The 14,059-nt window shown below is 42.2% G+C and overlaps 1 protein-coding gene across 2 annotated transcripts in view; it reads right to left on the reverse strand.

Moving 5' to 3' along the window:
• Nucleotides 1-14,059, reverse strand: part of SYNPR (synaptoporin) — a 295,957-nt gene that overhangs the window by 97,680 nt on the left and 184,218 nt on the right. For both annotated transcript variants that reach the window (XM_070576924.1, XM_008532432.2), the window contains one exon: nt 6,196-6,320. In XM_070576924.1, coding sequence (XP_070433025.1) covers nt 6,196-6,320 — 125 coding nt within the window. The remainder of the gene's footprint in view (nt 1-6,195; nt 6,321-14,059) is intronic.

Here is a 14,059-nt window from a genome sequence, read left to right on the forward strand (position 1 = left end):
ACAATAAATGAACGCTTAAATGTAATTGCAAATACAGCACTTCCTGAACACAAGATATAAAAAATTGCAGCCTTTAACACTTTCATTTTCCCCAAATTGGGTCTTAAGGTAAAAAAGAAAAAAAAATTATCACCGCTGCTCTAGGGTACGGATCTTAGGGAAAAATGCCATCCCCTCTGACAGAGCTAGCATTTCTAGATAATGGGTGAAACTCCACAGTTTCCTGGCATCTACCACCACCTGGCCCCATGTTTCCAACAGGAGTGGGTGAATCACAGAGCAAGTGGCTAGAGTCATGAAGAGGAGAATGGTGCTTATGTAGCAGTGCCCAGCTGAGCAGCCCCAGCTCGCCCTTCCCTCCATACAGAAGACCCCTCATCGGATTCTGTTTCAGGGATCACAAGGATCTGACTCCAAGTCTCATTCTGCCATCCCGCTCATGCCAACCAACCTCGGGAGGATCATGCTAGTGCTGCTGAGCGTTCTCTGTTCTGTCACTTTGGGAGGCTTCCATTCTCTCATTAGTTTAATGAGAAAAGAAAAATACAGGCCCGATAATAATAAAGGGCAACCCAGAAAAGCAGTAAAAGTAAGAGCTAAAAGCAAGTTAATAAATGTGAGACAGTTAAATATGCACACACCTTTTAATGCTTGCATATTGGGAGACAGAGGGTTGGGGATGCTTCCATTCTGGGTAAAATATAACATAATAAAGGGGTTATTTTGTTGTCCTGAGGGTAATTTTGTTAATTAACTAGGATGAGTATCTTTTTGAGCTCTCTATTTTTAATTATGCTTTCTTGATTATGAAAGTAAAAATAATATACTAAAAGAGAACTTATTGAATGCCAGGCCTCGTTTTAAGCATTTTGCGTATATGACTCATTTAATACAACATTACTATAAAATAGGTAACATTGTCTCTGTTTTACAGATAAAGAACAGAAATGGAAAGCAATTTTCTCACCATCACACAGCCAGTAAGTAGCAGACTGCGGATTCCAACCCAGGCACTCTGTCTCTAAAGTTGAAGATACACTATGTTGCCTCAGTGGATTAACACAGTGTAAAAAGTTTTAAAAGCTTATTGTAGAAAATCTGTAAAATGTGGACAAGTGTAAAAAGAATATTTGACTCATTCATAATCTCACCACCTAGAAATACATTAACATTCTGATGCAATGATCATGACATAATCTCTGTAAATATGATTTACTTTTTGTTGTTTGGCTATCCTATGAGAAAGGCTGTATGGTTAATCACCAAACTTGGAGAACATATTTGGGATGGACTGACTTAAAATATAGACTATGTCTTAAACAAAATGCATTTTGTGGGCCCCATGGTGTATCGCCAAAATCTGAGCAATCATCTATTTTCCGAAAATCTAAAACTGAGGTTGAAGTACACGCTACTTCCTGGTTGTCTCATCTCTTCCCCTCTGGCTTTTCTTGGTCCCCTCAGTCGCTCCTCTCCTTCTTCATTTCTTTTAAGCGTGGGCCTCCCCCACAGCTTAGCCCTATGCTCCCCTTCTTCCACTCTCTTGAAGACCTCTCTTTTTCCAGGACGTATTTTCCATTTCATGAAGATGATTCTTACACCTCCATTCAAGTTTCCCCTCTCTCTTCTCACACGGGGTTTAGCATAAAACTTCCTGAGAGAAGACACCTTACACTCTGCATGGTCAAATCCAAAGGTATACTCTCCGTGTCAAAATGGATTTCCTTATTGGCCTCTTTTTGCCATTTTTTACTTCTTCTTCCCTATTTAATCATTTGGAAATTCAATGTCTTCTAAAAACTTTCCAAAAACCACCTTTCTACCTTTATTTATTTTGAGGACGATTAGCCCTGAGCTAACTACTGCCAATCCTCCTCTTTTTGCTGAGGAAGACTGGCCCTGGGCTAACATCCATGCCCATCTTCCTCTACTCTATATGTGGGACGCCTACCAAAAATGGCTTTTGCCAAGCGGTGCCATGTCCGCACCCGGGATCTGAACTGGTAGACCCTGGGCCGCCAAAGTGGAACGTGCACACTTAACTGCTGCGCCACTGGGCCGGCCCCTCTAATTTTATTGATGACTTTTCTCATCAAAATTTTTTGCTCTACTCACCATGTTTCAAACAGCCTGAACACTGCTTTCTTCAGTTTTTATTCAAATTAGATATATGGAATTTATTGGTAGAATATATGAAATCCAAAAGTCTGGATTTGCTTTTCTACGTGATGTTGACCAAATTTCTCTCAGCTCAGTCTTCTTAATCAGAATAATAGTAACCCTCACAGAGTTGGTGTAATGATTACATAATATAAGATACATGAAAGTGGCTAGCACAGCGCTTGGCACATTATGGGCTTGCAGTAAGTATTTGCATATCTATTCATTCATTCCCCTCTGACCCTTCAGATGTAACCTTTGTCATGGAAACTTTTGTTCCCGTGGTGCCCAAACTCTCTGCTCTGACCTCCTCTATCTTTCGTCTGACATGCCTCATGTATAAATGCAAGGTGTTACTTGGCATTCTTCGAGTAGGGTTTCTCCAAATATATTAACTTCCTTAAAATAAGAAACCGTACTTCACACTTCTGTGTATAAAGTGCTAAAATATTGAATTTGGAAGCCTCCCCCCACCACAAATGATCAAGTAAGTTTTTACCAGATTATCACATAATAGTAGATGAGAAAACAGCTAAATATTACTTGTTCATTTTAATCACAAATCAAAAGGAAGGTCAGGTGACAAATGTTCTATTTCTATAATAAAATGATATATTGCTGAATGCAAATTCCTTCTGATATAAATATGAATCAAAAATACATACATGTGGTGACATAAAGGAGTTACACACTTGGGCATATTTATCAGAAGCAGCACGTGAATATTTTGTAAAATTATCTAGCATTTTCTAAATTGACATTATCCTACATCTGATACTCTGATAAAAGAGTTTAGTAGCTTTCTTTGATCTGTCATTGACAGACAATTGTTTTTGTTCGAAGGACTTGGCATTAGAGTTTATTGTCTTCCTTGTGTTTGTGATAAACTGAATAGTTAGAAGCTGATGAATGCACTTATTTTATCTCTAAGATTATGATCAAATTATTGGCATTGGGTTATGAAGTTTTAGGAGAAAATAACTTTTTAACGATTTACATCACCAACATCTTGCTTACCCAACTTCTTCTAAAATAAATGACTTTAAAATAATCTGTATAAATTCTAGACGTGGTTTCTTACTAGCGAAATCCTTCCCAAAAAGATAAATGCACAACATTTTAAAGTATCCAAATGGACAACTGAAATTGCAACTCTAGTAAAATGGAGCCTCTTTGAGTGGTATGTCTTCCTAGATGGATGTTAATGGGACAAAAGTGCAAGACATCCTGTGAGATGAGTAGGCTAACCACGATTCCTTAACAGCAGATAGCATGTTGTACACATGTGGTAAGCAGACTGGCATGAGCTTTCTTGCTTTTTCTAGAACAGTGGTTTTTAAATTGCTTCTAGGAGACCTAGGGTTCTGAGGAGATATTATGGGGGCTGTAGCGCGGTGGGTGGGTGATGTGCGTGGTAGGGAGAGGGCTGAGGAGGACCAGCTGGATGCTTCAGGCTCCTTTCCTCCCCTGCTTCAACTTTCTCAATGACTCATGTCTATTTTATATACAGAACTTCTGAGCCAGGTACTGTTTGGAAGAAAAGTTCTGCTACTGAAAAAACAGTGGTTGACCATCTTTGTTTCAGAACCCAAGTAAAAATCTTTCTATGAGCAGGCCATTACACTTAGACATGGCAACAAACATTTTTATCCAGTTTTCTCAGTTGTCTTTCACTGGGGCAGGAATATGTCTTGGGAAGAAAATGAAGAAGCCCAAGGCTAGAAACTGCTTGCTTGATGGGTCTTTTCAAATTGTACACTTAGCCGAGGATTACATAAAATTAAATATTACTCTACTCACCATCCTCATTCCAACCCAAACAGGTCTCTTGATTTCTCTCTTCCAGTTTGAGAAACAGACCGAGAGGCCTGCACTCAATGTTTAGTGACCTGTTGCTCTTCAAATCTTAAGAAATTGACTTTCAAGTCATCTGCTCCTACCACATCTCTTGGTGGGAAATCATTATAGAAGGTAATATAGGCCATACAATTTCATGATTAATGTTACTAAGCATCCCATCCCTGCTGCGCAACCATTGCCAGTTCTTATCTCCTATCCTAGGTCCCAGCCATTGGTAATTCATATCTCCTATCTTAGATCCCAGCCATTGCCAATTCTTATCTCCTATCCTAGATTGCACGTGTTGATCAACGAGCACACATTGGCTTGGCCATTCTCCATTAAAGCCAAGGAGTTCATTCAGAACTTTCAGAAGAAGGGAGGCGCCCAGGACCCCCACCCCCATTTCCACCAGCACAGGAAGCTCTTATTACAAAATCACCAGGATTCTATGCTTACTATTTCTGAACTTTGGACTCTCTTATTAGTTAGGAGAGTATCTACTTGGGCAGAGGTGTTTGCAACTGAAAAACTGCTCAGTACATTGGGATAAAAGCCACTTCCCTGTGATTCATTGACTGTGAACTGAGGCACTTTTGTTTTGGACTAGGAAAATTTCCGTAAGTCAATATATTAAGGTTGTATTCCATGACATACAAATCCTCTGAGATGCTCAGTGAGAAAGATCACCTGTGGTCAAACATGTTTGGGAAACATTGTGTTTCTCTTGGTGATTCAAACTGCACATTAGAAGGGCAAAGTGCTTAGAAGTATTTTTTAAACTTATTTGATCATGTAATTTTTAAATTGGCCTTCCTCTTTCTTTTCTTTTTAGAAATATTAAATATCTAGGGCTCCATGGGAAAGAGTTTGGAAAATACTGTACTTGCCAATTTAAGTAAAATTTTTAGGGGTCAGTTTCTACTTTTCTCTGTACTTCCAGAGCCAGCACCATGTCTGGCACAAGGTGATTACTCAATAAATGTTTGTTAAATTGAAGTGAACAAGAAACTATGTTAATAAGATGCCAAACATTATGCTGAAAGTTCTTTTCAAAAATCACACCAGTTATGGGGCTGGCCCCATGGCGTGGTTAAGTTTGGCATTCTCTGCTTCAGTGGCCTGGGTTTGCGGGTTTGGATCCCAGGCACAGACCTACGCCACTTGTCAGCCATGCTGTGGTGGTGACCCACATACAAAATAGAGGAAGACTGGCACAGATGTTAGCTAAGTGTAAATCTTCCTCAAGCAAGAAGAGGAAGATTGGCAACAGATGTTAGCTCAGGACCAATCTTCCTCACCAAAACAAAACAAAACAAAACAAAAAACTAAAACACCAGTTATTTGTGCCAAGTATTTGGCAGTTTTACAGAAATAAATTATTTTAAAATTAAATTCAATTAATCTGCTTTGGGTATAAGGATCAGAATCACAAGATGTCTGATTTGGGATAAACCCTGGTAGGTGACTAGTCATCGTTTTATAGACAGGGCACAGACAAAGATAAGGCATTATCTTTCAGACTGAACTCATAAAGAGACTGAAAGAATTATCTCAAGTAATTTAAGCATAGTAATAGAAATGTGAGCTCTGGCCTCAACCTAGGAGGGCTCAAATCCTGCACTTACTGGCCGAGGGAATGTGGGCAAACATATCTGTGCCTCAGTTTCCCCATTTGTAAGTGGCGATGGCAATTGTCCTCCCCTCTAAGGGTCATTGTGATGACTAAATGAGATGAAACAAGTAAACAGCCAAGTACAGTACTTGGCAGATGGAAACAATATTAGATATTAACACTTAATTGATAACACATTATCAGCCAAGATTTCATAGTCAGTATGAAATTAGAGGTGATACTAATTCTGGAGAGAATTTGGGAGACCTGAAGATTGGAAATAGGGATGGGGAGGAAGACATTGTATAACTGAGGTCTCTGTATTGATAGCCCCCAATCCTGGGCCATTTGTAGCATTTTTTGGAGGAAAGTCAATTCTAGTTTGAAGGTACAACTCACAAATCCTCCCAGGGTGGAGAGGTAGGTGGGTATTTTCCTTGTTCAGGTATTTTGCAGGCTCAAGTAGAATCCTTTCTGTTTACCCAGGAGTCCCTAGGAGACTGCATTATTTTTTGAGGAACCACATCAAAAAGACAGTGTCCTCTCTGTGAGGCCAGCGAGCAGGAAGCACCACTCCCTACCTGAACGGGTAGGCGAACGCTATGTCAATGCTGAGGTTACTTTCGGTCTTGTTGACGCAGTCCACACTCAGCCGCAGGGCTCCAGAATAGCCACCGCATGTTGCAAATGCAAAGATTGCAAAAAGCTGTGGAGAACAAAGAAACAAAAGAGAAGGCGGCTATTAGAACGATGCTGATCTAATGAGATATGTCAATAGGAGTTCAGTGTCTGGATTGAGAAAGGTTATGGTTCTTCTGAAATGCGACACCATATTTGGTTCAGGCTGGAAGACGGAGGTCTGGATGATAGTAAGAACTGGGGAGGTGGTGTCTGGCAAGCTGGAGTAATTACGCTTGGACAAAAATTAAACACAAGGAGAAAATGTCTGTGTTTGAGTGTGTAAAGAGCTGTCATGCCTCAGAAGGTACAGATGTAATCCCACATCATGGCGTCTGGAAAGCTACGCACCAAGGGATTAATGAAGGATGTCTCCTGGTGGAAAGAATTTGGGGAGTCTCTTTGCTTTCTTCATTTTGTTTATCTATATTTTCTGCAATGCTTAGCCCTGGGGGTCTAGTAGTTAAGATTCAGTGCTCTCACCACCGTGGCCCAGGTTCATTTCCCAGTCAGGGAACCATACTACCCGCTGTTGCTTGTCATACTATGGTGGCTGCATATTGCTGTGATGCTGAAAGCTATGCCACCAGTATTTCAAATACCAGTAGGGTCACCCCTGGTGGACAGGTTTCAGCAGAGCTTCCAGACTAAGACAAACTAGGAAGAAGGACCTGGCCACCCACTTCCAAAAAGATTGGCTATGAAAACCGTATGAATAGTAGTGGAGCGTTGTCTGATACACCGCTGGAAGGTGAGAGGGTGGCGTAAAAAGACCGGGCAGGGTTCCGCTCTGCTGTACATATGGCTGCTATTACAACAAATTTTCTGCAATAACCATGTTCTATCTTTTGGAAAATTATAGATTTTTAAAAAGGCATAGTCAGAGAATTTTAGAGGTTAAGTGTTGAGGAAAAGTAGGTGAGTATCTGAGAGATGCTATTTCACAGCAGAAAATCTCAGTATCTGTTAGCCTCAAACCCCCTTGATGGTTACATCTCTGTGTCAGTTGCTCTTTCTAAGTCAACTATTAAAAGCTTCCACTGGTTACCAGTTAATGCCATAGTCTATTCTGGTGTAGAACATGGATCTGTGGGAATTAGATACTGAAAGCTAGGAGCAGGAATTCAGAGAAGTCTTCAAGAAAGAATATACATCTGGGAGGGTGGGGATGGCCTCAGATGGGAAGTAAGCAACTGCCAGACTTTGGTCAGTCAGTTCGGCTAAATTCAGAAGACTTCCCTCTTCATTTCCCAAGAAAGTCAATCAAGTGCATTTAACACTAATCCATGCTGTAATACTCCCATTTATTTTGTTTTAATTCTGGAATTCAGCTTCTTGCAGTAGCTTGGGGCCCCTGTTAGGAACACTAGCTCACTTTGCCCAATGAGAGGAGTTGCTGTGTAAGGGTTGCATGCATGGGCTCTGGAATGTAACCGTGGGAAGGATGCTGAATTTCCCCATGCCTTTGTTTCCTCAATAGTAAAATAGCATTGATATGAACTCCTCCGGGTCATTTTGTTATTCATGATACGAGGTAGACAGTTGCTGTGGACAAGAAGGCTGCTGGAGCTGGCAATGTCACCGAATCCATTCAGAAAGTTCAGAAGGTGAAATGAATGTTATCCATAACACCTGCCACCTCACTCTCGTGGTGGAAGAAAAGCCTACAACTGTTTGTCTCAATTGGCTATTTAACTTTAATAGGAAAAGACTGGTTAATGATAAAACCTTCACAGGGAAAGCAATATTTTTTTGGACCATTTGTGTGTATGTAGGTTTTGTTATTCATTTTTAAAATTAGTATTTTAGAAACAGAAACAACTTGACCAAAAGATATAGTAGATGTAATAAGAGCAAAATGTGTTTATATGTGTTAACGTGTGTAAAACATTTAGGATAGATCCTGGCACAGAACAAGCGCTTGATAAATGTTAATGAATATTATTACTGTAAATAGATGTGGATGAGATCTTTGGTAAGATGTTCCAGGCCATAAAATAGGAAATTTAGACTCACTCCCTAGCTAAATCTATACGAACATCAGCCCGAGGGAACCAACATAAGAGCACGCCAGAAAAACTCGTCTTTTTTGCTTTGCTTGCTTTTCTTCCTAGTTTGCTTCACCGCTGGGACTTGAGGAGGCATCAGAAGCTACTCTAACTCACTCCGCAATCTGGGGATGATGCACAGAGAATGCCAGCGCCGAAGGGAACCTGCTCTTTACCCCTGTGGTGTGGATTTGGTCACTATGCATGACCAAATGCTCACTTTCTGTCAGCTCCTAGTATTGGCAGGAAGAAGGAGGAAGTGATTTTAATTGTTCAATGCTTAAATCTAGGTTTCATCATATAACACTGGATGTCTTGGCCCTTTGTGCCATGTCATGATAGTGCCTTTGTTAAGATTTCTTCCAGAAGAAAGAATGGAGTAATGGATCCCAAAGCCTGTGCTATGGCTGTGGATAGCCCTCCCCCATCCAAGCTTCCTCATCTGTAAAATGGGGATATCCTCTGTATCTTCCAGAATCACTGAGGGAATTAAATGAGATGGAGTATGTATTTATGTGCAGCCCCACCCCCCAATTCACCCAGAGATTTGTGTGGTATTTACACATGTGCACTTCTCTGGGGCAAGCGCCCCTGTACACGTGAAGGTAAGGAATAATTGTCCATTGTAGCCATTATTAAGTACCCACTGTGGGCCAGGTATTGTGCCCAGCACTTACCATATGCAATCATATTTACTCTTGACAACAGTGTTGTGTGCGTGTGTGCATGTGTATATATGTGTGTGTATGAAGCTTAATACTCCTATATTAAAAATGTAGGAGAGTAGCATAAGGACTTCAAACAGTTGCATTTTTAAAAATTCCTTGAAACATTAAAATTATTAAGTTTGAGTTGAAGGACATAAAGACAAATCTTGTTAATTTTGGCACTTAATGGCTATAAAGAAACTACTCTTGGCTTTAAAGTGCTTTAAATACAGCAAAGTATTATTAAAACTACCATGAAGTGAACTTAACATGGAATGATAATTATGTATTTAACTAGTTCAAAATGTTACATGCATGGAAAGAAGGCATCAGACTATCGAAACCACACACACTACTAATTTTTCTTTTAACTTCTATGGAGCTCTGAAAACATGAGACATTGTGTTCGAGTTAAATATGATATCTATAGGCTGTCTGGTTAAGTTTCTCCCTTCCCCATCCATAGACCTCACTGATTAAAGGGAAATCATACTGTGTGACCGATATCAAATTCACATGGGTTTGATGAGGATTAAACAGATAATGTCTGTATAACACTGGAAGAGTCAGATCCTGCTGAGTGAATAACGTATTACAGGGCTGGTTGATTTCATGTTTGGGAGACTGAAATCAACTTCTTCAGAGTCTAATAGCCAGCGTCCTGGCCCTGTAATTAGAATACATCAAGACCTAGCGGAGAGAGGGGACTGAAAGCTCTTTTGGGCGTCAAAGTTCTCTTGGTGTTGCAGAGAAATGTAGAATGGGAGGGAACTTTGGAAATCCTCCCACTCATTCCCCTCCCATTAGCCCACCCAGCCACTCTGCCCTAGGTAGCAGAGTGCAGCAGTTCTGGAGTCAGGCAGACCTGAGCTTGAGTCCTATTTCTAGCTGTCTGACCCTGAGCAAGTTATTTAACATCTCCAAAGCTCAGTTCCTACATCTATTAAATCAGGACTAATTCACTGGTTTATTCAGCAGATGTTTAATGGTATACTTACCATGTGCCAGCTGGTGGGAAACAGAAAGACAAAAAAGTCAGAGAAAAGACAAAGAGAAAGAAGGTGCCTGCCCACTCTGGAGCTTAATGCCAGATGGAGGAGACAGAACTGAAAAGAAATAATTACAAACTGTAAGTGTTTCAATGGGAACCTATTCTACACAGGGAGTTATATCTGAGGATGTCATATTTAAGCTAAGACCTTGAGGATGAAAGAGAGGAAGCCACACAACAGGGGGTGGGGTTGGGAGAAGTGCTCTGAGGGAACAGCTTAAATGAAAGCCCCAAGGGAAGGAATGCTTGACAAGTTCAAGGAACCAGTGGAGGGTCAATGTGGCAGCTGGATGGTGAAAGAGGTTGAGGATAATGATATTTCCCTTACATGATTTTGTGTCCATTACCTGAAAGGATACATGTAAAGCATCAGGCTCACAGCCCTCAATAAACGTCAGCCCTTCTTCTCCCTCTCCTGCTGCTACTACTACACTATTACCACTACACTATGGAAGCAACTGGGCACTAGAGAGGAAAATTCACTGGCCCCAACTCAGCTGGAGCAGAATCGGAAATAGAATCCTTGTCTCTAGACTTCCTGCATCAGCATTCTTCTAATTAGCTCGAGAGCAACAAGAGGAACAATCTCCGGCCACCTGGTAGAAGGAGTTGACTGTCAAATGGTCCAGTCTTCTTGCTCAGAAATGCAGCATGGTGCTTTAGTGTCCTGAAGTTCTCCACGTTTCCCCTGAGTGTCTCACAAACATACCTGCAAGCTCACCAGCCAAACAGGATGAGTGCTTCATCCTCTCTTTCTCCTCCCTCTCCTTCCTTCTCTCCCTCCCTTCCTTCCTTCCTCCCTCACTGCTTTCCTTCCCTCTTCTCTTCCTCTGTTCCTCCCACCTGCCTCCCTCCCTCCCCATCTCCCTTCCTCCCTACCTTCCTTCCTTCCTTCCTTCCTTCCAGTTTTCACTCTTGATGGGTGGAAGATTTTAGAAGGAGGATCTTGGGAGATGTTTTAAAGAGACAGAAAATTCCTTAGATTGACAACTGTTACTCTGAGAGGCCATTAACACCAGTAAGAAGAAGGTTTGTGTGTTTTGTAGATGTTTGGCTCTGCAAGACTAATGCTAATTCCTAAGACAGACAATATCCCCTTCTGGAAGATGGAAAAGATGGGAAAACTATGTTATGCAGCCAAGATGGAATGAGAACTGGAGGTGAGTCCTGGAAGTCTAAGGAGGGAAAAGAGCCCAAGGAGAATCTTGACTGGATGTGTGGGGTGTAGAAAGATGAGAGAGAGGGACTCGAGAGAAAAACCTCCATCTGAGGCTGACTCTGTAATGACTACAAGCAACTTGATGACAGATGTAAAGGGATGGCATTTGTGTGTGTGCACATGCACTTATGTGTTATTTTCTCCAAACTTTGGGCTCCATGTGTTGATCCTCAACCAACACTGCCTTCTTTCTGGTAATAGAGTCTACTTGCTCACCTTTATAGACATTGAGGGCACAACCCAGGGGCAAAAGTCCATTTACCCAATCAAGTGAAATTATACAACCCCTGTGTTCCCATCTTTCCTCAAGCTCCCAATTCTCCTGAAATGTGAGAATTTGAGCACGTCCTTCCAGCATGTCCTAAGATAATATCATAACCATTGGCCCAATCATTCACTTCTCTTGAGTTCAGGAGACTGAAATAAGTCTCCTGCAATGAACTCTCATTTCACTACTGTCTTGGATAATCTACGGCTCCATTCCTAACAACAAAAATTTACTCTCTAAATGGACAAAATTAGCCAGCAGAGATTTCCTTTGTATGCAGCGCGATTAGAAATATATTCAGGTGAAAGAACAGAGGCATTGCCTTGCATTTTCTGGCTTAATAAACATCCATAAATCCAAATCCCCCAAAATGGGAATATCTTTGCACAGTTAATGACACCAAAGGTATTCCCCTGAAAAGAGGGCAAGCAGCTCCCTCCTTGGAACTAAGTGAACCACACAAGGAATATTAATGAAAGCTGCCACTAATCCTTCTGGTTAATTTGCAAGGCAGAGTTGAAAGCAACAGGCTGGAGGAGGACAGGAAATCAGGCTGATTAATGGCTGTCGTAGGTCTCTGTGCTCTGCAGTGAAGTCAGGGTGGGGACATCTCCCAAGGCCTGGTACACAACCCAGGCATGAAGGATGCCTTGAAATAGATAAGGAAGAGTAAGGAGGCTGGTAAGAAAGGGATTGGGAGATTGGGACCAAGTATTGGTTCTCACATTACTACCATGCCGTGTGTGCTGACAATCAGATCTCCAGAACATAGAGCTTTGATTACCACATTTGCCAATTTCCACAGTGTAAATGCTCCCACCGGGGCCAATTCCAAGCTACCAACATGATAACTCTGAACCTTGACTGGGAAGACAGCTGCACAACCAGCTGTGCTCCAGCATAGCACTGCCGCCAGGGGACTGTCCCTGACTCTGCCCCTGGGGCAAGAACCTTCAGCTTGTTACATTGCTTCACTCCTCTTCCATCAGGTACAGCTATTCATTCTTTTCATTCATTTATCCACTTACTCACTTAGTTAGTTATTGCAGCAGAGGCTGTTGATACTCTGCCTAGATCCCCTTAGCCCGCCCTAGAGGCCACCTGCAGCTTCAGGGGGACAGTCTTCATACACACCAAAGGCTTCCTCCTCAGACACCCGAGTCTCTCTGCTGAGGGCTTTCTCAGGCAGCAAGACGAGCTCAGACTGTGAATGGGGCATGGTGGAAGTCCCCAGGAGTTAATTCCCCAGCAGGTTCCAACCAGTGTGGGATGGAAATTGGTGGATAAAACCCCAGTGTCCCTGCCCGTCCGTGGGGAAATTTTGAGGCATGTTCAGTACAGTTTTTCAGAGGATGCCCACTGGGACTGAGCCCCAGTTGCTCACAGCAACATCTGCTCATTAACACACCCTTGGCTGGCTTTCTTCCTCTCTGTGTCAAATTTCCCCAAGCATCATTGTGCTTCCTAGAGTCACCACCCAAATAAACTTCTTGAGCCTCAATTCTTGTCTCAGGATCTGCTTTTGGGAAATGCAGCTGAGACAGCTTTCAAGCACTGACTGAGCACCTGTCACTTCCCAGGCACCGCCATGGGCCCTGGGATTACATTAACAAAGGGAATCGTACCTCCCAGCGCACCTCGTCTCCCATCGTCTCTTAGCTTCTGACTTACCACACTCTCATCTCTCCAGCCCTCTCTGAATAAGCTGAGCAACGTCGTAAACAGGAAGTCTTCTTTGACTACACTATCTAGAGGAGGACTCCTGACCCGGGCCCACCTCCACCCTGGCCCCCTCATTTCCTGGGTTTTATTTTACATGAGCAGATGTTTTAAAATCTGTATTCGTTAGGCATTATTTATTCACCCGTTTGTGTTTTGTTTGACCACTTTCCTGAGGAAAGGTAATACCCTTGTCTTTGTTTATTGCTGAATCTGCCACCTTGCACAGTGATTGGCATGAAGGAGGTCCTCCCTAAATACTTGTTGACTAAATAAGTAAACATATTCCCCTCCCCCACCGCCAAGAAACTTGCTGTCTATTGAGGGATGCAGACAAGTGCACGAACAGGCACTGTGACAGCATTTTACTGTCGTGGCAATAACTGAAGCATGTTAGAGGAAAATACAGAGCATACTTGTAGAGGAGTGGAGAGGACATGAGGAATCGCTGTCTGGAGGAATGGACAGCTAAGCAGAAACCAGGAAAGCACGACAGATTTATCCAGGTAAGAGGATGAAGAAGAATGTTCTAGGCAGAGAGAGCAGCAAGTCAAAGACATGTGAGCAAGTGAGGCACATTTGGGCTGTACAGCTGGTACGACTGGAATGGACATTGTAAAGTGGGTAGAAGGGAGTGACTCCGTTCAAGAGGCAGGCAGGGATGTGTCAGGTATGGTCCAGCAGGGATCAGAAACCACGGCCCTGGGCCATGTCCTGCCGCACCTATTCATTTATGAATGGTCTATGGCTGCTTT

This window comes from Equus przewalskii, chromosome 15 (assembly GCF_037783145.1).
Source record: "Equus przewalskii isolate Varuska chromosome 15, EquPr2, whole genome shotgun sequence".
Taxonomy (NCBI): Eukaryota; Metazoa; Chordata; class Mammalia; order Perissodactyla; family Equidae; genus Equus; species Equus przewalskii.